We start from the raw sequence: 22,492 nt of genomic DNA, 5'->3' as shown, positions 1-22,492 counted from the left end.
GTTAAGTACTGTGATTTCATTTTACACCATGACACTTGTTCTTTGGAAAGAGAATTATCTTTTTGAATGAATATTTGGTCATTTAAATTTCAACCACAATGGCAGTGACACCAGTATTGTTCTCATATGATGTAGTGACCAACTTATGACATCTGTTAAAATGTTGATTGCATAGAGAAAGGAAAGGTTTGCAATACTTTGGGAGAGAGTATCTTTGTCCATAAAAATGAAACTTCACTGCCCATCACTTTTATGAAAGGTAAGAAACACAACAACAAAAACAACAAACTGTACAAATTAACAGATGCCAGATGGAAGGATTCTGTTCTAGACCTCACCTGGTGCTTTATAGTTTCTGATTAAAGGACATTTCAGCAGAAGTACATAGCATTTTTACATCGGTTAGCTGATCTTTTGAGCTTTGATATAAAAACACAAAACTACATGAAAGTTTATGAATCTCTCTCTTAAGTCTGTAGTGATAATTTTCTCACGTAAAATAAATTATTATTTGGAAACTGTACTATTTTATTCAGTTTTGTTTGGAATAGTCAATTAAATAAATGAATAAGGATTCATATTTAAAAAATTTAAAGGCAATTGGAATGCAAATTACTTATTCCTTCAATACAAATTGTAGTTTGTTTTAATTAAAAGACATGGCAAAAAAAAGAGAGGGAGAGTTTTTGGCGCCACACAAAGATAACTTTTGCATTGTACAAGGATGTTTCTCATCAAAGGGTAAGAGGCACCATCCAGCTTCCCTGAAGGTCTGTTCTAGTGCCACAGAGGAGTCATTTGTGATGTCCTAGAGGTTAAAAATACAGTGAATGCAGACCACTTAAAGGATAGAGGTTGTCAGATTGGATTAAAAAAAAAAGTTGCAACCATATCTATAAGAAATTCTACATACATAGGTTAAATATAAAAGGATGGGAAAAGATACACCCTGAAAACACAAACCAAACACTACTGGCCATATTAGTATTAGAAAAGTAGACTTTAAAACAAGGAATATTGCCAGGGATGAAGGGAGGAGACATTACCTAATGATAAAAGTCAATTTACCCAAAAGCCATAGCAGTCCTAATTCTGAATGCACCTAACAACAGAACCTCAAAGGACCAAAAGCAAAAACTCATAAAACTGAAAGAAGAAATAGACAAATCCACTGTAATAGTTGATAATATTTGGAGATTTCAACACTCCTTTCACAGTAAAACATGGAACAGGTAAACAGAAATGCAGTAAGAATAGAAGACCTGAATAACACTATCACTTAACGAGACGTAGTAGGTATTTATAGAACAGTCCATGCAATAACAGCAGAATATACATTCTTTTCATATGTACATTAGACATTCACCAAGATAAACCATATTCTGGGCCATAAAATTAACCTTAATAAATTTAAATAATATCATACAAAATGTATGTTCTCAGCATAGAGAAATTAAACTAGAAAATCAGTAACAGAAAGATATCTGGAAAATACCCACATATTTGGGTGTCATCCTTTCGCAGGGGCCATGCTAATCTTCTCTGTATCATTCCAATTTTAGTATATGTGCTGCTGAAGTGAGCATAATACCCACGTATTTGGAAGTTAAGCATGATAGTATTTCTAAATAACCATAAGTCAAAAAAAAAAAAAAAATCACAGGGTTAAGTTACTCCCTTTTGAATTAAATGAAACATTCAACATTCATTCAGTTTTGAACTGAATAAAAATAAAAATACAATATATCAAAATTGGTGGAATGCAGCTAAAGTATTGCTTAGAGAGAAATTTATAGCATTAAATACTTACCGTGTTTCCCTGAAAATAAGACCTAGCTGGACCATCAGCACTAATGCATCTTTTGGAGCAAAAATTAATATAAGACCTGGTATTATATTGTATTATATTGTATTATGAAGACCCGGTCTTATATTAAAATAAGATCGAGTCTTATATTAATTTTTGCTCCAAAAGACGCATTAGAGCTGATGGTCCGATTAGGTCTTATTTTCAGGGAAACATGGTTTATTAAAAAAGAAGGGAAGTCTGAGCATAAATTGGTAGCTACAATATTGCCACAAGGATGTGAAAGACAGTTTGGAGAGTATAATCAATAATGTTATAAAGATTTTGTAGGGTGTCAGATGGGCATATTTCTTATTAGGGAGATGTTGACCACTGCACTGTACACCTGAAACTGAAGCTGAGTAACATTGTATGTCAACTATAATTCAATATATATAAAGTCAGGGGATATGAAGTACAGCATAGGGAATAGAGTCAATGGAATTGTAATAGATGTATACAATGTCAGAGGGGCAATAGATTGGGGGCGGGGGTTATAACTTAGTGAGGGGTGAAATGTCTAACTATTACATTGTTTTGTATACCTGAAACTGAAAAAAAAAAAAAGAAGCAAGATCTCAAATTAATTTTATTAAATTTTCCATCTTAGGAAACTAGAGAAAAAGAGAAAATTAAACCAAAAGCAAGCTGAAGGAAGAAAATAATCAATAGAAATCAGAAAAGTGATAGAAAAAAACAATGAAATCAGAAGCTGATTGTTTGAAAGGATCAATAAAATCGACACATCCCTCGCCAGGCTAACCAGCAAAAAGGAGAAAAGACACAGATTACCAATATCAGGGATAAGAGAGAAGGAGGAGATTGCTATTGTTAGTAAAAGGATGATAGGGAATGTTATGAACAACTTTATGATCATACATTTAAAAACTTAGATGAAATGGAGAAATTTCTTGAAAGATACAAATTACCAAAGCTCATTCAAAAAGAAAAATATAATCAAATAGCCCAATATTAATTGAAGAAATTGAATTCATAGTTGAAAACCTTCCAACAACAACAAAAATCTTCCAGGCCCATGTGGCTTAACTGGAGAATTCTGCCAAGCATTTAAGGAATAAATAATACCAAATCTATACAAACTCATTCTGAACGTAGAAAAGGAGGGAACGCTTCCAACTTATGAGGTCGGCATTGCCTCAATATGAACCTCATTGCAAGAAAACAACAGATCAATGTTCCTCATGAATATAGATGGCAGAACTCCCCAACAAAATATTAATAGTCATTCTGAGCTAAATTTTTTTTCCTGTTTTTTAAATTCTATTTTATTCTATTTTTTTTTCTATTTTTTTCTATTGATACTTAATCCCTATTTTAAAAAATGATTATTTTGACTCTAGCACCAAGTACTAAAACCTTAACAATCAGAACACAACTAACTATAATCCTCATTCACATGAATCAGAAGCCATGACAGGTTGCTAGTAATGAAAGGAGACTCCGACTGTGATATTGTGAATCTATTTAAGATATATTTCTGCTTGTCTTCTGATGGTACATGAGCAAGAAAGTCTAATGCAAGCCTTATTATCTTACAAAGTGGTACTCTGTCTTCTAATGCTGTTCCTGGATAGGAGAAATCTACTTCTCTTCGTGGTGTATGTCGGCCCATGCTTGCACCTGATAGCTTTATTTGCATTTCTTAGTAGTGGTACTGGCAAAAACAAAGTCTGTTTCTCCGGGATGTGAGAATTCTGAGATGTTAGCTATGGAAACTGGCAGAAGTGATCGCCTCAGGGACCTGGGTTCTAATACCGGGATGATGCAGTTCACTCTATTTGTTTATTACTCATGTCTTTCAAGGCCATGTAAGCACTTTAGAGGTCAGCCTGAGAATCACTCGGGCCTCATTTCTTAGGGTCCCTGATGAATTTGATGTTCTATTTGGGGATAGTTGATTCCTTTGGCGTTTTCCCAGCTCTTTGTTTTTAGGAAGGTGATACATTCTCTCTTAATCGAAACTCTCCATAATTACCAAGTGACATACCATATTGTATGTCGAGGTGGTGGATTCCATGGCGGTCAAACATTAAGGTGGCTCTGTGGTTACACACCAGCCCCCACACACCAACACCACAGAATCCCGCCTCTGGTACTTACTAGCTGTGTGTATAGGTTGTGAGTCTGGAGGGGCCTGCCCTGTCCAAAGAGCTGAAAAAACACCAGAGTGCAGCACAGTGAGGAAGGGGGGTCAGGGCTACATGGCGAGGGGCTAGATGGGCCATGCAAAGGATTTTGGATTTCATTCTCAGTGCAGCCGGCAGCTGCTGAAGGGTTTAAATGGGAGCAGTGATGTTATCAGGTGGACATTTTCCTCCCACCCGTCTGGCCTTGATCTGGAGAGTGGATGGGAGAAGTGCAAGGTGTCTGTAGGGGGCTCTGGGGGAACCTGTGGCCGTGCAAATGCTGAGTGCTACATACCCTGTATCATTTAGAATCCCTTTCAGATGGGAGCCTCTTCACTTCCAGAGCTACCATGCAAAGTGAGCTATCCTTCTCATAACCAGACTTCTGCCAGCTCTTTCAGAGCTGTTTGTTCCATGCCCTTCCATTCAAGTCCATGCCACTCGCATGTGGCTTTGCCCATTACGCCCATAGGGTGGCCGGCCACCAGCATGACATTGCTTTGAACTCTTTTATTTTATCTAAATATTTTAAGTGATTTTGCATTCCACTCCATTATATCAGTGTTTGATATAATAGAAAAACTATTGTCCTCTAAATCTATCACTCTGATTTTACAGACAGGAAATCCAAGGCTTAGAGAGATAAAGTACTTTGCCCAAGGTCACATAGCTAGTAGGGGGGTGACACTGAGCTTGAAAGGCACGCTGTTTGCCTCGTCTTTGCTCCTTCGTAGTCCCCAACTATGCCCCCAGTGCCTAGAGCACTGCCCAGCAGGTGCTCAAGAATATGTGTTGGATGATTTATTTTGGGGTGCTCTGACATCTGGTGTTAGGAACCCAATCCTAGACACCTGACCTACCTGAGTGAGGACTAAGGTTGGGTTCTGGGAAGCTGAGCAGAACCCATGCTCCCAAGTGTCCTGCATACACCAGAAGAGCTAGACTCTCCCTTCCTGCAAAGTGCTTTCAGCACTTTGTAATGAGATCCCAAACTGATGAGATGGTGTGCTTATCTGTTTGTCGTGCTGCTTTGTGATCTCTAGAGGACAGGTCCTGGGTCCAGTTCAACTCCTTATTGACAAGGCCTGTCCTGAATAGTACATGTGAAGTGTGACCAACTGAACAGTGGGGTTGTAGAAGTTGGCAGGAGTCTTCAGCCAGAGAATATCAAGGTCGGGCTCCTGCATCTGCTTTGCTCAGAGCCAGGACCCTTCCTTGAACACGAGTGAGAGCTCAGGTACAGGCAGAGCTAAGGCAGGGTTCCTGTCAAGAGGACCGCCATCAAGGGAGCCAGCCAGTCCTGAGCTGTGCTGTCCTTGGGTGACCATCAAACCCCACGGAAAAGGAGGCACCTAGAGCTTTCTGAGCCCAGCAGCAGAAAGCATGATGGTGCACAGGCTGTACGGCAAGGAAGGAGGGAAGTAGAGGGATCAGTTCTGTTTCGACGGCGTTAAGTTTCTGCATAGAATTTGCCATCAAGTGTAATAGTTTATGAATAGCTGGATATAGGGATCTGGAGAGAGGGAGGGTGGGGGCTGAAGGTGCAAATGTGGGCGCTATTCTCTACAACTCACATCCCTACACTTTCCTGCCACCTGTAACAGCCCAGGCTGGTTTTTTGCACTGTTGGAGGTAAGGTCTGTCTCCTAAATGAAATGGATTCTGTTCACTTACCTTTCCAGTGGCAATTCTATAATTGTTCACATCCTTTCTGTGTTTTTACCATCTGTTGAGTCAATTTAATTAATTTTATATGGTTTTTTCTATATTTCAGAAAAGCTGTACAACTCCAGTGGACGAGATTTAAGAAGGGCCCTTTTCTCCTTGAAACAGATATTTCAGGTAAAAAAAAAGTGCTCTTAGCTTCTGTTTTTGTATTGCTTGTGGAATGAGAAACAATGTATATACCTTTTATTGATTACAGAAAGGTCTCTTTAGATTACAATGTGAAGTAGGTCATCATTCCAGTTGAGAGTATTTTTACGCTGTCAAATATTTCGAACATAAGTAAAGACAACTTTAACAAATCATAGTATTTTTCCATATTTACTTCAGATTTTTTTAAAAGAACAACCTTCTACAGATTAATTGAAGTCTTGTGTTCTGCTTCCCAATGCCAACCATCTTCTCCCCCGCATCCAACCCCAGGTTCCCTCTCTACTGATTGTTGACTTGGGTGTTTATCATGTAATGTGTGTTTCCTTACTAATGGTGAATATTCACCAGTGATATGTTATAGTCTTTTGTATTAACTTTATATATGTATATGTATATGTATATATACATATGTATATATATATGTTATAATGCTTCAACTTACTGAGAGCGGGATAGATATAGGCATGACTGGTGTAGCTCTGAGTGAATATTCCATTGTGTGAATGAAGCCCAGGTTGCTTTGTTCATTCTTCTGTTGGGAGACAGTTTGGTTTATTTCTAGTGTTTTGCTGTTATAAACCATGCTGCTAGGACCTGCCCCCTGTATACATGTGCAGGTGTCTCTCTTAGGTTCCATCTATCCTTCTCTCCTAAGCCTTCCCTCTGTCCCTGCCCTGAGAAAGTCATGAGCTTAGTGAAGAGGGCTAGGACAGATGTGCAGGTGGGCTCCCAGATTGTCACCCATATGAGACTGCAGAGGACACAGACAAAGCCAGGGGAGGATGACGAGGCTGCTATGCCTGGGCAGGATCAGGTGATGCCTTCATGGAGAAGATGACATTCGTATTGAGCCTGTGTCCGTGTGGGTGCATCATTCTTTCCCTTATGATTTTAGACACTAGGGTACATTCCACTTTTCTTCAGTTTCCATCTTACCCACATCCTTAAAAGATTTTCTCTGTCAGTAATAGTTCTAGCCATCGTGGCAGTCCCCTTCATGGGTGTCTTCCTGCCGGAGAAGAAATAGGCAAAAAGGCAGGCTGGCAGTCCATCTCATCTGCATGCTGTGCTCCCATGCTTCCTTAAACTTGGTCAGTCACGCCCTCATGTTTTTCCCAGAGCAGAGTCCCTTCTCAGTGTAAACATTTCAGGAGACGAGTCCTCTTTTCTTCCTCTCCTCTTCTTCTGACAGCTACAGGTGTAAACCTGTCACCTCACTGCGCCCAGGGGGCACCTCTCAGAAATGCCCTCGGGTTTGGGGTCTACCTTGGTTCAGGCCATTTCTTCTGGAGACATTGCAACAGCTATTCATGGGCACTGCCTGTTTGGTCCTCCCCAATCCAATCCATTCTCCAGCTTCCCAGCAGAAGGGTTGGAGGATGATATTCTCTTGCTGGTTCCACACAGCCTTCTGGATGACATTAGGATTTCTCAGGATAACACGGAGGCCCTTCTGGATCTGTCTTCTGCACACACCTTGTTGTCCTTGGCTGAATCTTAAATTCCACCCATGATTGCATTTTGGGAGCAAGCTGTGCCCTCTCTCTTCCATACCTTTGTCCCTGGACCTATTGCTTCTACCCCAGAATGCGTTGCCACCCCACATCCACCCTCCATGTCTCTCAGTTTCCTCCTGGTATCTCCTCCTGCCAGAGAGCCTCTCCCTGAAGTAAATGACCCCTCACCGCAGGGAGGGTCCCTCCAAATACCTCTGATGTCCTCTGTGCTTATCTCTAGTATAGAACTTAAGATACTTCAGGGCACTTGTCTGAGTCCAGTGGTCTGGGAGCTCCCTGAGTTCCAGCGCTGGCTTTTTGGCGCCTTGCACAGTGTCTGGTGCCACTTATAAACAACAGATGAACGGACTGGGTGAACTGAGTGGTCTTCTAGCAGATGTCTGTCTGCAGTCTTCTTGTCTCAAATTTAGTAAATGCTTCACTGACTAGTTACGTGTCCCAAAGTTCTGCTTCCCGTGTGTCCATCTGCATCTCTCTGTTCTGTAGCTGAGCAAAACAAAACTTCCTTCACCCTCCATTACATCCTTCTCTGGAACTCAGATCTCTAACAATAGTGGGGCTGAATGGTTCCTGTGTCACCAGAAGGCCGTGCTTCTTTTCACCCTAACTTATTTAGTCTCTCTGTCTGCCTGCTGTTTCCATTGTTCAGCTTCTACTTCTTTCAAAACCTGTGTTCGCCTCATTGGTGGTATCCAGTCGATGGCAGAACCACACAGAGAAGAGCTATTCTAAGTGACTTTAAAACACTATAATTTACGCATCTTGAGTAAGATGTGCGCTAAGAACAAAAAGAACCACACATGCACACAAAATCAACTGTTTGCAGTAATCATATCGGTGGTGGTAGTGTTAGTATTGCTATTCTGAGACTGGAGTGTGTATGTGTGTGATGTCCCCATTTTGTCATTCTTAGAGTTCTTATGGATTAGGATTCTTGGCATGTGGGAGAGAGAAGATAGAAAGGTAGAAGACACTAAAAACTCTTTATTCTTGAATTGGGAGAAACAGACTGAACCCATGATGTATATTATTTTAACAAACAAACAAGCAAATGAGCATATTTCTAGCTCTATTTATGGAAGAGACTAGAAGCAGTGATCAACCCATTAGTGAAAAACACAGCTAATGCCAAGTTTGTGGTCTTAAAATACTGAAAGGAACCAGAGCTATTTGGAATAGCTGATTCCAAGTCTGGAGTAGGAAATGGGTAAAATAAACTTGGAACATCTTATATAGATAGCAAGGAAGCTATCAAATACTTCTAGGATTATTGCCAAAATAACTCTGAAGCATGTTGAAGAATCTCACTGGCTGGCCAAAGATAGGACAGTAAAAGTAAGCCTCAGTAAGGATGATAATTACAATGAATTAAAACGCATTCAGTAAATTTGCATTGATGAGTTGATACTGAATGCTAGAAGAAAACCTAATGGATTGGCCACCCTTGGAAGATACTAGCAAACCAGCTCATTATTTTGAAAATGGGTAATGTTTTAGAATGTCATCTTTATCTTGCCTTTTCCTGTGTGAATTTAAGATAATCAAACAGTAGTGGAGGGGAAGTTTTGTTTATAAAAATATTCTAGCTGATGAGTGAGAAGGCGCGATACAATTAGAATACCATGATTTTGCCACCCCTAATGAATTAATGGAGGTAGGTGTTGGACATCAAATGCTGCTGATGTGAAGGAAATGACATACAACCAGGTTTGATGTGCTTCCTCATGAACATGCACCCTGCCACCAATGATGTCGTCAAGCCAACAAAATTAACCCTGGATTCGATCATGCCTCTCTATGCAGTAATCGATTTATAAATGATCTAGGATTGAGGCGTGTGTTAATTTACAGCACAGAAGTATAATCAGTAAGGTGCAGACTGTGGGCTGCTCTGCAGGACAAATGACCTAGTTTCTTCAACATATAAATTTCCAGGAAAAAAAGAGAAGAATTAAAAGACATGTAAAAGTTATATCAACTAATTGCCACATGTGGATCTTATTCGGATCCTAATACAAGTCATAAAAAACAGTATTTATGAAACAGAAACTTGGTCACTGACTGGACATTTGATAACCTAAGAACGTATTAATTTATTTTATTATGAGTGCATAATTTTAAAAGGAGTTCCTATTTTGGAGATACATATTGAAATACTTATGGATTAAATGATGTGATGTCTGGGATTTGCTTCAAATTAATATTACAGCAGACAGGGTGGGATGATAGGTGAAACAGGATTGATATGAGTTGATTGGCACCAGGGGTTCACTAAATTATTCTGTCTTCTTTTGTATATGTTTAAAGTTTTCCAGGGTGAAAAAGTTAAAAAAAGCAAAGTAAAATAAACATATTTAGGGTCTTGTTTCACATCCCCTCACCAAGCCTGTTCTGTAGTGTTTGCTCTCTGAATTCTCAGGGACACTATTTCTACTATTTATTCATCAAACAAATATTTTTGAGCGGCAGCCTTTGTCAGCACTATATAGGCAAGGAAGAAGGTGTGTGCTATCAGAAGTTTATAACGTGTTTGGAAGATCACCCACGTGTGCACAAAAGAGCTGTTACGAGCACGGATACATTGAGAATTGAATGGATTACACAAGCTGCAAGCTGTCTGAGACCTAGATCACCTTTCACACCCATGAGCCTGCCTTTCCATCATCTCTTGTGTTGTCTAAATGTGGAGGTTCTTTTTGGAACTAGACTTGTAAGGGAGTAAAAAAACAACGAGAGCCAGTGGTCATTTGGATCGAGTTGAATAGTCCTTGACCAATAGGCATTTAAAAAATGATCATAGGTTAATGCATGGTTATTATAGAAAATTCTGAAATGCAGTGATAATCACTTATCAGTTAGTGTTAACATTTTGATTTCATTCTACTGTGTTTCCCCGAAAATATGATTGGGTCTTCTATTAATTTTTGCTCCAAAAGACGCGTTAGGGCTTATGTTCAGGAGATGTCATCCTGAAATATCCTGCCAGGGCTTATTTTCTGGTTAGATCTTATATTCGGGGAAACACAGTAGTAGGAAACCAATCTTTTAAAAACCACTTATTAGTGCCTATATATATTTAGGATATGTGTTTAAAATCTAATACATTGCCAATTTGGAAGATACTTTCCACATTTATCATCCATAAATTTCTATTTCCTAAGTGCCTTATCTGCATATGTGCATTCGTTTTAGTTAAGGTTCTAAATTATTTTTATAAACACTGTGTCCTCTGTCCAATGTGTTTTGCAGCTACCTTTGCCAGACAGTCAACTCTATGCTATATTAATATTAGTGATTCGCTTGAGTGGTTTCTTGAGAGCTTGTTCTCACTTTTTCACCATGAAGTCATGTGTGAATCCAGTTTTAGTTAAAGTAATAAACATTTGTTACATGCTTGGAAAAACTTTCTGACTAGACATGAGCTCATCTAAATGTTCACTTTTCACATATGCTGGTGGAAAAGGATATGGATAGAGAGAGAATTATTTTTTATTTCCTTTATACATGTGAGTGTAAAGTAATTTTCCAAAAACTCATGATATTGTCCCATTTTCTCTTGCTTTCCAAAGCCATGATTATCTTAAAGTCTGAGTGAACACAGCTGTCTCTCATTACCTTCAGGGCACAAGCATCTTTCCCCCTCCCCCCAGTGCCCTCTGAACATGGAGAGTGCTTTCTCGGTTCAAAGAGAGCTTTTCCCTGGCCTGCCCACATTTAGCTCGTGCTCCATCCATATAATTGGAAAATGCCATAAAATCAAAATGAGGGGCTGATTTCACAGAGAGACTAGAGAATTATGCCAGTTGGTCTAAATTATTTTTTCTCATTTGGAGCTAAACCCTGGTTGCTGACCATTCCTGTAAGGATAATCTTTCATTATTCCATTAAGCTTTCTACTATTTACATCACTGAGGGTTTTTGCTTTTCTTTTTTTATTTTTTATTTTTGCTCTGTTGTTATAATTGAGGAGGAATGTTCCAGCCTTATCCTACTTGCATTTTAGACAAGGCACTGTCCAACTGAGGAAATCTCCTGAAACAGTAGTGGAAAAACCCCTCTCCTAGAGCTCCGTAGAAGTGGCTACTACAGAAAAATGACTGGGTTTGGGGCTGGCCGGACATTAGGTGATGTTGGCCAACGTTTTGCCATTCTTGAGTCTTTATCTGTAAAGAGAAGGTAGGATTAGATTAGTGGTTCTTGAACTGGTTGGACTTGAGGATTTCCTAGGGAATTTGATCGCAAAGGCTGGGCCACACCCCTAGAAATTATGGTTAAATCCATCCGGGGAAGCTCCTGCTTCCTATTCCTTTTTAAAGCTCCCAGATGATCCCAGCATGAAGGAGTCCGAGCTGAGACCCATCTGAGCACCTTTGAATCACCTGGAGGGCTTGGTGAGCACAGGTCGCTGGGCCCCACAGTAGAGATTCCTCTGCAGTAAGTCAGGGGTGGGGCAGGGTAGTTTTGCATTTTTAATAAGTTCCCAGGTGACACTTTTGCCACCCATGGGTCTGGAGACCTCTCTTTGTGAACCTCCAAGTAGATGACCCCTGAGGTTCCTTTCCTGTCCTGCCTTCTGTGATCAGGTCTGCAGGCCGACCCAAGTGGCTCTTTTGATGGGTGGTGTGGCTGCCCCAGATACACAGCTGTCCCGTCCTGCTCTCTGCCTCCTGCTGGTCCTGCAAGCAGCACAAGTCAGGAGGTGGAGAGACTGCTTCCTTACTTCCTGATACCATTTGTAAGACTTTTGGAAGCACCGTCTTTAAGGACTATCTTTTGGAACACACGAGTAGCTTTGAATCCCTCACTTGATGGTCTGCACTGCTATTGAGTGTTTCCTGTTGTTAAACCCAGTGAGCTTCATGTGGCCTGTCCCTGGGGAAGCGGAGCCTGGTGATTATTGAAGAATGAAAAACAGAACACTATAAATATTCCTGATAGGGGATTCGGTTGCTTTATCTTTATTAGATTGCCCAGAAGGCAATAATTGGTCTTTGGCAAACAACAATGTGAAGACTGGTTGTAAAATTCCTCTGGCAACAGTTAAGATGCTTCATTTGAATAAAGCAGAACAATCTTTAGGGTTTGGTCTGGCTTCAAAGGCTTGTACATAGTTTTAACAGCATAGCCTGGATGGAGGATGGACTGGGACAGTATTTGAAGTTTTTTTTTTTTTTTCCCCTTTCCTGCCAGGATGACAAAGACTTGGTACATGAATTTGTAGTGGCTGAAGGTCTGACGTGTTTGATCAAGGTGGGAGCGGAGGCAGACCAGAATTATCAGAACTACATCCTGAGGGGTAAGTCGTGAGGGGCCATGCAGCGGCCAGCCCCTGCTGCAATACAGGTGTGGGGACCCCTCCAGGAACTTCAATACTGAGAGCTTTTTAAAAGATTTAGATTAAGGAATAAGGTGATGAAACCATCCTGTAGCAAAAGATGACACCTTCATCAGGTTTTATCAATTTTTAGTAATTAATGATAAGTTAATTTTACTGACTCATATGAAATCTCTTCTGGTTATTAAGAAAAAATAACATACGATGCACTAGGTTCTTCATAATCTCTTTCATTTGGTGAGGAAGGGGACTCGCTAAGTGAGCTTGGATCAAGCCTGCATTTCAGCGAAAGCCACCCCAAACCAAAGAGGCCAATTCATTTCCTGGGAAAAGAATTTTCCCCAACTTGAGTTATCACCAGGAGTGTTTGTCAGAAGCACATATTCCTCACCAGATCCTCCTCTTCCTGACTCGGTAGGTCTGGGCTGCACCCAGGAATATGCATTATAAAAAATGATTCTGATAGCTACCTCTGTGATTTCATTTTTTATAAAGCAATGCACGTGTGACGTTTCAAGCACTGATTACTGTTCCAGTTCATAAAGTTAATGCTCTTTCCTAGTTACTGTTTTTCTGTGTACCTTTGTATAAATACTGATTTTATTTGAGCCTGTAAGAAAACAAAATAAAACAAGAACCCCTGTGAATAACAAGGCAGGAATTATTAGGTTGGACCATATGAAATTGCTATCAACAGTTTTGACCTATAAAAGGAGAAATTTAATATAGTTTAATATTATCTCCATTTTGCAGCTAAAAAGTTTGAGACTCAAAGAGGTGGAGCATTTACCTAATAGAGGCACTTTCTCTAATGTGTGGTCAAGCAGGGGCTGTTTTCAGACCTTGGGGTACCTCAAGGCTGATGGAGTTTCTGTTCCCCCTTCTGCATGTGTGCCTGTCACCCCACAACACCATGTTCTGTGTTCATGTAAGAAATAAAAAAAAAAAACAACTCTCCTTTTCCTTTGGATGAAGAAAAAAATACATGAAACGTGTGATTTAATATCAAGTGCCTATGGTTAGTTGAATGAGACAGGCAAAATGAAACAGTCTCCTACAGTTCCTGTTGTGTTTCACTCTTAGAAGGTGCCTTATATTCTGCATTGCTACCCAGGGCATTGAACTCTGAGTCTGTCTCAGCTTTTCCCTACTCCTGGAGAGCCACTGTACCAGAAGGCAAAAGCAAAAGAGAAAACTTAGGGCTCATTTAAAAAAAAAATTTTTAAGGATATAATGTCAAGTCAAGGTTGGCTTTTTCCATTCATTTTGATAAATGCTGAATATGTGTGTGTGAGAGAGTTTCCCAGCCTCTATGTTTTTTGAGTCCATGATGTTTGGTGAGGTTGGGTAGTTGCCTCCCTTTGTCGACCTTCATTCTTTTCCTGGGCATATGGTAGATCCACATTACAGGTTGCTAGTAGAGAGGCTCTATTGATGAATTTTATGATTTCTATTTTCAATGTAATTTAAAAATTTATATAGAAAGTTTTGTGGTATGTGTAGACAGATTAACCATAAACTGTCCTGCCATGCTGCGTCCAAATGCAGCTGTCTTTCTGTGTCTGAAGTGATGGTGCAAACCCTGATTCCCGTCCTCATATTCCATTCATACTGGTCCAACTCTTCAAATAGGGAAGGCATGGAAATCAGGGTGGGAGACCTTCCTCTGGTTTATTTTCCAAGTCACTTATAATATGGATGTTCATAAGCTGAACCACATGGAAGGAAATATGCCTAAGATAGCCTAATTCTGAATAGTGGGTCCAAACTAACAATACATATTTTTTGTTATGTTTAAAGTATACATCATTTTAACTTTACAAAAAGAGGTCTTCTCCAGTGAGTGTGCACATTAAAATCCACACGCACACACCTCTGTAGAATTAATATTATAACCATCTATGTGTTTATCTTTATTCTTCCAACCCTTACCTGTGAGTGTACATGTGCATTTTATGGAGTAATCATGTGTGTAAATATCTACAATCAAGACTGGGAAGAGGGTGAGGACCCTCCCAGCTGTGGTCAGCCCCTTTTTATCAGGAATGTAAAATTCTTGTCAGAAGCCCCCTGCATACTTCCCCCAGATTAGAACTGGGTCTCATGACCACTTTAGCTGCAAGGGAGGCTGGCAGAGTGAGCATAGTAAGTCCTCACATAACATTGTCGCTAGGTTCTTGGAATAGCGGCAAAATGATATATAATGAAACCAGTTTAATCATAGACTAATTGATATAAACAAGAGATAAGTTCCTATGTCATCTTATGAACATTATAACAAAACAACATTGAAGAAAATTTTATTCAAGGACCTGCTATATTTGGTTTCCTGAACTCTAAGGGGAGCCAGCAAGAGAGAAAGGCATGACTTTGGACCTGAGGGTTACCAGTGCCTGCCACATAGAGGCAGTTAGGAAGAAAAAACTCAGCCCAGCTGAGAAAACCTTTTAGTAAACACCTAAGTAGTGGCCTGGTTGGAGGTAGTGAGGGCCATCCTGCTGCTGAAGAAATGGTTGTGCAGGGGGCAGAATAAGCTTAATGGCTGCACAAGATCCCAAATGGTAAATGGTGTGAATTGTCCTTCCTGGCAATGAAAGATGGTATTGACATAAAATACTTCAGCGACCCACTCTACATTAGTGAGTGCTTATCATTAAGCTTACACGGGTTTATTAATTTGCAGTGTTCTGATCTGTAACAGAAATGTGCCAAAGACAATTACCAAATGTTTAAGAATCAGAATGCCCAAGTACAACCAGGGGAGAGCCCTGTCAATCAGCTGCTGCCCCTCTGGCTGTGTAGAAAATGCCCCCAAGGTAAGACCCTCACTGTAGACAGCTCTTGCTAATGTGAGGAGAATCCACATTTCCACTGCCGTCACCTGGCCCTTGACTTCAGATTTTGCTTTTCCATTAGTGTCCATTTGTTGGAGGCCAGAAGTCTTACCATGTGTTACCTGGAAAACGAGCTAGTGCTTACTCCCATTCAGGTTACAACAGGGCATCCTGCTTTCCATGTATGGAGGTGCCTTTGCATACCTGCCCCACTTCAGCAAGTCTCAGAAGACTCGGGGGAACCAGGGCACTGTGTGCAAACACCAGCACATTTTGATGTATTTAACCAAAACCCGTGCCAGGAAAGTATCTCCTGAAGGCTATAAATGACAGATTTTTAGGGGTATGACTTTTGTGTTTTTATACAAGGAAACTATCATTTTTCCTAGCCCACATGTTGAATCACCCCTTCCTGACTCTGAAAAGCTTATCATATAGGCTTTTTTAGGTTGTGATCAACTGCTGGTAGCCAGTAGACATTTATAATCAAGGACAACCTTTGAATTGCCTCTTTACTTTTCCAACCATATTTTAACTATATTACCTTGGGTAAGGTATGGTGAGGCCAGATGCAGATCAAAAGAGAGAAACTGGAAAGAGTTTCAGTTTTGTAACTCCCAGTTTCCTGGAGGAAAACACAGCATGCTACCCAGGGCCACTCAGAGCCAACATGGGGTCCTCACGAAGCGGCACCTTTGTTGTGGTTGCCACGGGGTAAGCAGGTTTACGATTGGCTAGTAATTTCAATGGGTCCTGGAGTATAGGCTGTCCGTGGTTGTCTGTTACCTGGCCCTGTGTGATTAGGGTTCAAATGTCATGGCCTGGAGTGTGAGAGCCCAACATGGCTGGTGGTTGGGGGCATGCACCGGATGCGCTGTTGGAGAAGGGTGACTGATGGACTTCGAGCCAGAGCCGCAACGTTGGATCATGATGGTATTTTAAAAAAACTGTATTATATACCTAGTAAGAAATAAAGCAGGCATCTCTGGATGTTATCAAAACAAACTTTATTAACAAACTGTAATTCCGGTGGGTTGTCCGGTGGAGGAGTGTGCCCTCATGAGATTACCTCCGGAGCTCCACTCTGTGCAAGTCTCCAGACCCACAGGAAACAGTGCATTTGGAGATCGCTGTGCTTCTCACATCTGCTTTCAGAACTCATTTAATCTATCTTTAGTTTTGCACTCAGCCCTCTGTCAGCTCTTCTTTTAAGGCCCAGGAATCTGTAGAGAATGTATCTGCTATAAAGATCGGTTTTGAGTTAACGGGGTAGTCAAGTGCTCTCCAAAAATGTGAGCCGGCTGCTGGGAAGAGGTCTGAAATGTACAACATGCAGAAATAATATTTATCTGGCTTATTATTCTTGGCTGGTTACAGCTAATGATCTAAAGTTGTTCTTTTTCTTTCTTTTTTTTTGTGATAGCCAGGATTTAATATAAATCTACGATGGCATTTGTACTTCACAATTATTCTTATTGAACTAGGACCTAGAGTGGTATATTCCTAGGAACATAAACTTTCCGCACACACACTGAGCCTTCACTGTGGGCCCTGCCGGTCAACCACGGGATATGACAATGAAATCAAGATACAGCCCTGCCTTGGCGGAGGCCCTGGAAAGGGCTGTGCATGGCCCATATTATGTGTTGTAGCACATGTCTTCATATGCTTTGAAATTGCATATAGGTGATATGCTTTTGGGAAGAGAGAAAGAGATAAGTAGAAATCAGTGAGACCAGCCACTTTTCTGGCTATACCTCAAGGGAAGTTGCCTCTTAAGGGGTAGTTTTACATGGAGACATTTGATTTGATGCTTTCACCTAAAGCAAACTGCCCATTAATCAGAAAACACCATCTCCGTCATGATCAGAGCAGGATAAGATCATAGAACTTCTTTAGCTCAACCTTTTCATTTGAAGAGAAAACTGTAGATATTTTGTTTGCCCCTATAGTGTGTTTTAACAATTTTTTAATGGTTGTCAACATTAAAAGTGGGAGATTTAATACAGATTTTAGACTTCTTTGGAAAAACTGCAACCTGAGAATTTCAGTGCCTTGCCAAATATCACTTAACTATATTCCACTATAGGAAAAAAAAATGCCTTGCCTATTAAGACGTCTCTTAACAAGGATCAGGACTTCTGGACAGATGGTTTCTGTCGGCATCTAAATTCACGAGGAACAGAAATATTACAGACAGCATAGAGAGATTTTACAATGTTAGAAGGCAGTGGTACAAAATGATCAAATGATAATTAAACCAACATCCTTCACCTCAGAACAACTTAAGTGCTTGTATTTTGGCATTTCAGAGCGAAGGAGGAGAGCAAAGGTTGGGTTCAGACTGTAGACAGGGGCCCAAACTAGCCCCAAGGTGAAGGAGATGGGAGCAGAAGAGGGGAGCTGCTTACTTCCTGAACGAAGGTCAGGTCCTGGGCTATCATGGTTCCCACTGAACGGTCTGGCCTGACTGTCGTGTATCCCCTGACTGGTCCTGGGGTGCACCCGACTGGCTTGGACGAAACTTCTTCTTCTGCCTCTTTCTGGGAGCTTTCTGTGCTTGGTGAGGACTTCAGGGATTAATCATTGTGCCCCATGGCCCGGCTTTGGCATGGGTAATGCCAATGCACAAGCATCCTAGTGGCATGTTACCAGGCCTAGGGGGATTGAAGCTAGTGTTGAGGATGGAGTCCTTCCTCATTTGATGTCTTTCTTTTTGCTGAGCTGGTATGACAGGGGGAATCCCAGTAGGGAATCCTGTTGGCCAGCACACATTGGCAGCCTGTGGCATCAAACTGAACCAGCAGGTATTTCGTTTGCCCAATCTAGTGTGTTAAAAGATTTTAAAATAATCATGAACATTTAAAAATTGAGAGATGTAACATAAAAATACTGGCTTCTTCTGAAAAAAATGAAAGCTTGAGCCAACACAGGGTCCTCATTGCTGTGTGACCACAATTAGCCGGAGTTGGAAGAAGCTGCTCCCTTCCCATGGGGCACATGGGCTGTTGGCCACAGTCCCCACTGCTCCCTTTTGTGTCACCCCTGGCTTGCTCCACTTATTTTGTTGCCTCTGTGCCTCATAGGCATATAAGTTTGAAACCTCTGGCTAATGACATCACAGTCTGTGGAATGAGAATTACAGTTATCTGAAGTAGAAGAGCCTGGCTTTATTTTAGCTGGACATAAGTTGTGATGTCATCGCTACTTTGAGACTTTGGTTCTCAAGTCCAACGCGAATAAGTTTTTTATCCTCCTCCGATGTGAAAAGCTCAGCACTATTTTCTGCCTCCTCCCCTCCCCAAACCCTTACATGATCATCAAAGCATAGACATCCTGTCACCACATGGACAGTGGTGTCCTATAGTCTGAAGAGCCAAGCTTGGGAAACAGGCCAGGAGGAGGCGGGGCCGCTGACTGAGGTGATAGCATGTTGACAAGATTCCTGTTGGAAATGGGCTTCCATGGGGTGAACTTGTAATGCGTTAGCAGTGAGGCTGTCGTCACAACTCTAAATTGTGAGTCTCAGAAACCACCAAAGAAAGTCCTTAGGGTCCACTTGTCAAACGAGAGGTCCAGTGTCAGGGGGTTAAGACCAGTGGAATAAAGGTGGCCTAAGATAGACACGTCTGAAAGAAAACTGCATAAAAACTGAGTTATGTGACTATTTTTCTTAAAACAGAAATTAGTTTTATCATTTTTTTCTTGGTGTGTACTTTGTGAACACACAATTGTCTGAAAAGTAAACAACATAAAAAGGAAGAACATGAAAATCACCCACAATCCCTCTCAACAAAGATGAACACCATTTTCTACACACACATACACATGCTTGCTTTGTGCATGCCTTTTACAAAAATGAAATGTTCTTTAAATAGGTTGTCAGCCATGTTTCCTGGAAGGTAATGGTTCGAAAGCATGGACTTTGGAAGCTGGCTTAGTGACATCACCTAGACCTTGGCATGTTATTTAGCTTCTTTAAAAGTAACTTCCTCACCTGTAAAAAGGGAGATAATATATACCGTACAGGAGTGTTGTAAAGATTAAAGGGATCATAGAAAGGTCTAAACAAAGTAAGGAATTGTGGCTAGGACAGTTATTTTCAGTAATAATCAATGCTATCAATGCTGTCACCACCTATTATGGGCTGGATTGTGCACCCCTAAAATTTATATGTTGCAGTCCTAACCCCCTAATACCTCAGAATAATCCTGTATTTGAAGATAGGGCCTTAAAGAGGTAATTGTGTTAAAAGGAGGTCATTGTCCTGATCTAGCGTGACTGATGTCCTTATAAGAAAAAGAGATTAAGATACAGACCTAGGCAGGGGTAGATTTTGTGAAGACACAGGGTGCAGATGGTCGTTACAGGCCAAGGAGAGAGGTGTCAGGAGAAACCAACCCTGCCAACACTTTGTCCTTGGACTTGCAGCCTCCAGAACAGTGAGAAATAAATATCTGTTGCTTATACCCACAGTCTGTGGTATTTGTCATGGCAGCCCTAGCAGACTGGTACACCATCCTTGCACAAAACTCTCTGGGAATTATTCGGATGTTACCTAGGGTGGAAGTACTGGAGATAGTTTTTGATTTAGAAGGTATGTACATTTTCGTCTTGTTTTGGGTTGAATGATTGCCCTCCAGAAAGGATGTGTGAATTTATGTTCTCACCAGTGTTCTCCATTTGGGCTCATTTACGCCAGGCCTGGGGTGATCATTCTTCATAATGTTTATCATTCCTTGTCATTAGGGCTTATGTATTCTTGCCAATGAACTTTATAGTCATTTTAACGAAGTGGTTTGTAATTTTGGTTGTCATTGCATTAAATTTGTCAATTAATTTGGGAAGAATTGACATCTTTATTTGAAAATTAAAAACTATTGCTTGCATGTACTTCCATGTCCTGGGACAAATCCTTTTCAAGAATATGTTCTCTATCTAACTCTTGGAGACAATGTCTATTTCCTTCTCTTCTGTTACAGTATTTTATGTATATTCCCGCACGGTGTTTTTGTATTTATTTTTTCTTGTTTGTTCATTTTTGAATTGGGCCTGATATTTACCACTTGGCAATGTGAGAGGATTCTCATGGGTCCTTTTCCTGTTTATTTTGTAAATTTGGTTTGGGAATGTCCTCTCCCAAGAAGGAGCTTTCTCACCCTCCTTGCACGTGTTTTGCTTCAATCAGGGGACACTGTTTGTCTTGGGGTCTGGGTTCCTTAGATGTGGCAACCATTCGGCTAACAGAGTACGCCAAATGTGAAGTCCTTTTTTCCCCTGAGGGAGAGTTAGCCTCCTTTACCTCTGCATTTCCATGTTTGAAACTCTTCCTTTGAGGATTTGGACTAGTAGCACGCGTGGGGGAGACTTGGTCTCTCAGTTCTGGGCATTCACCAGCTGTGGCTTGTGGACTGGGGCGGGCTGGAGAAACTGGGCCACTCATAGGCGGGGGACGTGGTCTTCATGTTTTGTTTGTTTGTTTGTTTTTCCCCCATAGTTGTTGAAACCTCTGCTTTTGGCATCTCATGTTCTCTGTGTGCTCTGGTATGTCTGACCTCGGCTTGACCTTTCTGTTTACCCACTTGGCATGCTGTTGGGGATATGGTCACCAGGTTGAACCAGCCACAAACCTGCTGAGGGTTTGGTCATGGACAAGAAAGCCACAGCCTGCCCTGCTTGGGGAGGGAGGCTGAGTCACTCTTGCTGTTGCTGTTGGTGCATGGTGACAAAAATGGTAGCTCTGAGTGTGCTCAGTATTCCATCTGTGGCCCCTCGTGCTGCCACTCCATCCTCACCCTGCATCAGACCTGCACCCCTCTTTTTTTTTAATTAAAGTTTATTGGGGTGACAATTGTTAGTAAAGTTACATAGATTTCAGGTGTACAATTCTGTATTACATCATCTATATCTCACATTGTGTGTTCACCACCCAGAGTCAGTTCTTTTTCCATCACCACATATTAGACCCTGTTTACCCTCTTCTAGAGCCCCCCACCCCCTTACCTTCTGGTAACCCCTAAACTATTGTCTATGTCTATGAGTTTTTGTTCCTTCATTTGTTTGTCTTGTTCTTTTGTTGTTTTCAGTTTTATATACCACATATCAGTGAAATCATATGGTTCTCTACTTTTTCGGTCTGACTCATTTTGCTTAGCATTTAAAAACTGGGTCAGAGAATAGCTGAGAGCTGTGTACGTGTATCTTTCCTCTTTCAGCCTATTCAGCCACAGGGGCTAAAAATGAGCTCAGGCTGGGGTAGTTCACATCTCTCCCTTGGCCTGCTCAGGCAATGGGATACAGTGGAGTTGCCCAACTTTTCTCATTACTTTCTGCAGCACTGCATTTCCCAGGATGCAGAACTGGCTGCTGGGCCCCATGTTCCACATTGGCCTGCTATAGTCTCTGGTGTGTCCAGATGGACCCTCAGAGTCAGTGCTGTGTGGTTGGCCACCCCTTGTCTCAGGGCTTGTGGAATCTCTTCTCCATTTAATGTTTCTCATAGGTCGTTTGGGTAGATTGGTAGGAAGATGGCTTAGAGATTTCTTGTTGCACTGCCATTTTTTCTAGAAGTGCCAAATTACCTGAGTCATCATTGCTTGTGGTTTGTGCCCTGACATACCCTCAGTCTGCAGTGCTATGTGCAGGAATGCAGTGGGTCAGGTGGGCGAGGAGCTCCTGCCAGAGGAAGCAGGAGGGCCAGAGCCAGGTCCTGACCTTTGAAGAGGGCAAAGTACTTTTCATTTTTCTTCAGGTTCTCAGGTGAGAGGAAGATGCTGGGATAGACCATACATAGGTAAGGTAGACGGCATACAGGACTCCAAGCTCCTCACCACATTTGGCAGCAATTCTAACTCTAGGTGGATACTTGCAGCTTTAAACATGATTTTGGTTTTTCCTCTTACCCCCTCAAGGTATTTTTTTTCCCTATAATTAAA

General features: G+C 41.2%; 1 protein-coding gene and 1 non-coding gene across 23 annotated transcripts in view; one reads left to right on the top strand and one right to left on the bottom strand.

The window, feature by feature from the left end:
- Nucleotides 1-22,492, top strand: part of FHOD3 (formin homology 2 domain containing 3) — a 433,462-nt gene that overhangs the window by 177,626 nt on the left and 233,344 nt on the right. For all 22 annotated transcript variants that reach the window (XM_074340106.1, XM_074340111.1, XM_074340113.1 and 19 more), the window contains exons 4-5: nucleotides 5,768-5,835; nucleotides 12,579-12,684. In XM_074340106.1, the coding sequence (XP_074196207.1) occupies nucleotides 5,768-5,835; nucleotides 12,579-12,684 (174 nt within the window). The remainder of the gene's footprint in view (nucleotides 1-5,767; nucleotides 5,836-12,578; nucleotides 12,685-22,492) is intronic.
- LOC141567051 (U6 spliceosomal RNA) lies at nucleotides 1,479-1,586 on the bottom strand. Its single transcript, XR_012489448.1, has one exon. It is a non-coding gene; the product is annotated as a U6 spliceosomal RNA (small nuclear RNA).

This window comes from Rhinolophus sinicus, linkage group LG09, assembly GCF_036562045.2.
Source record: "Rhinolophus sinicus isolate RSC01 linkage group LG09, ASM3656204v1, whole genome shotgun sequence".
Lineage (NCBI taxonomy): Eukaryota > Metazoa > Chordata > Mammalia > Chiroptera > Rhinolophidae > Rhinolophus > Rhinolophus sinicus.
This window is presented reverse-complemented; position numbering and strand designations above follow the sequence as displayed.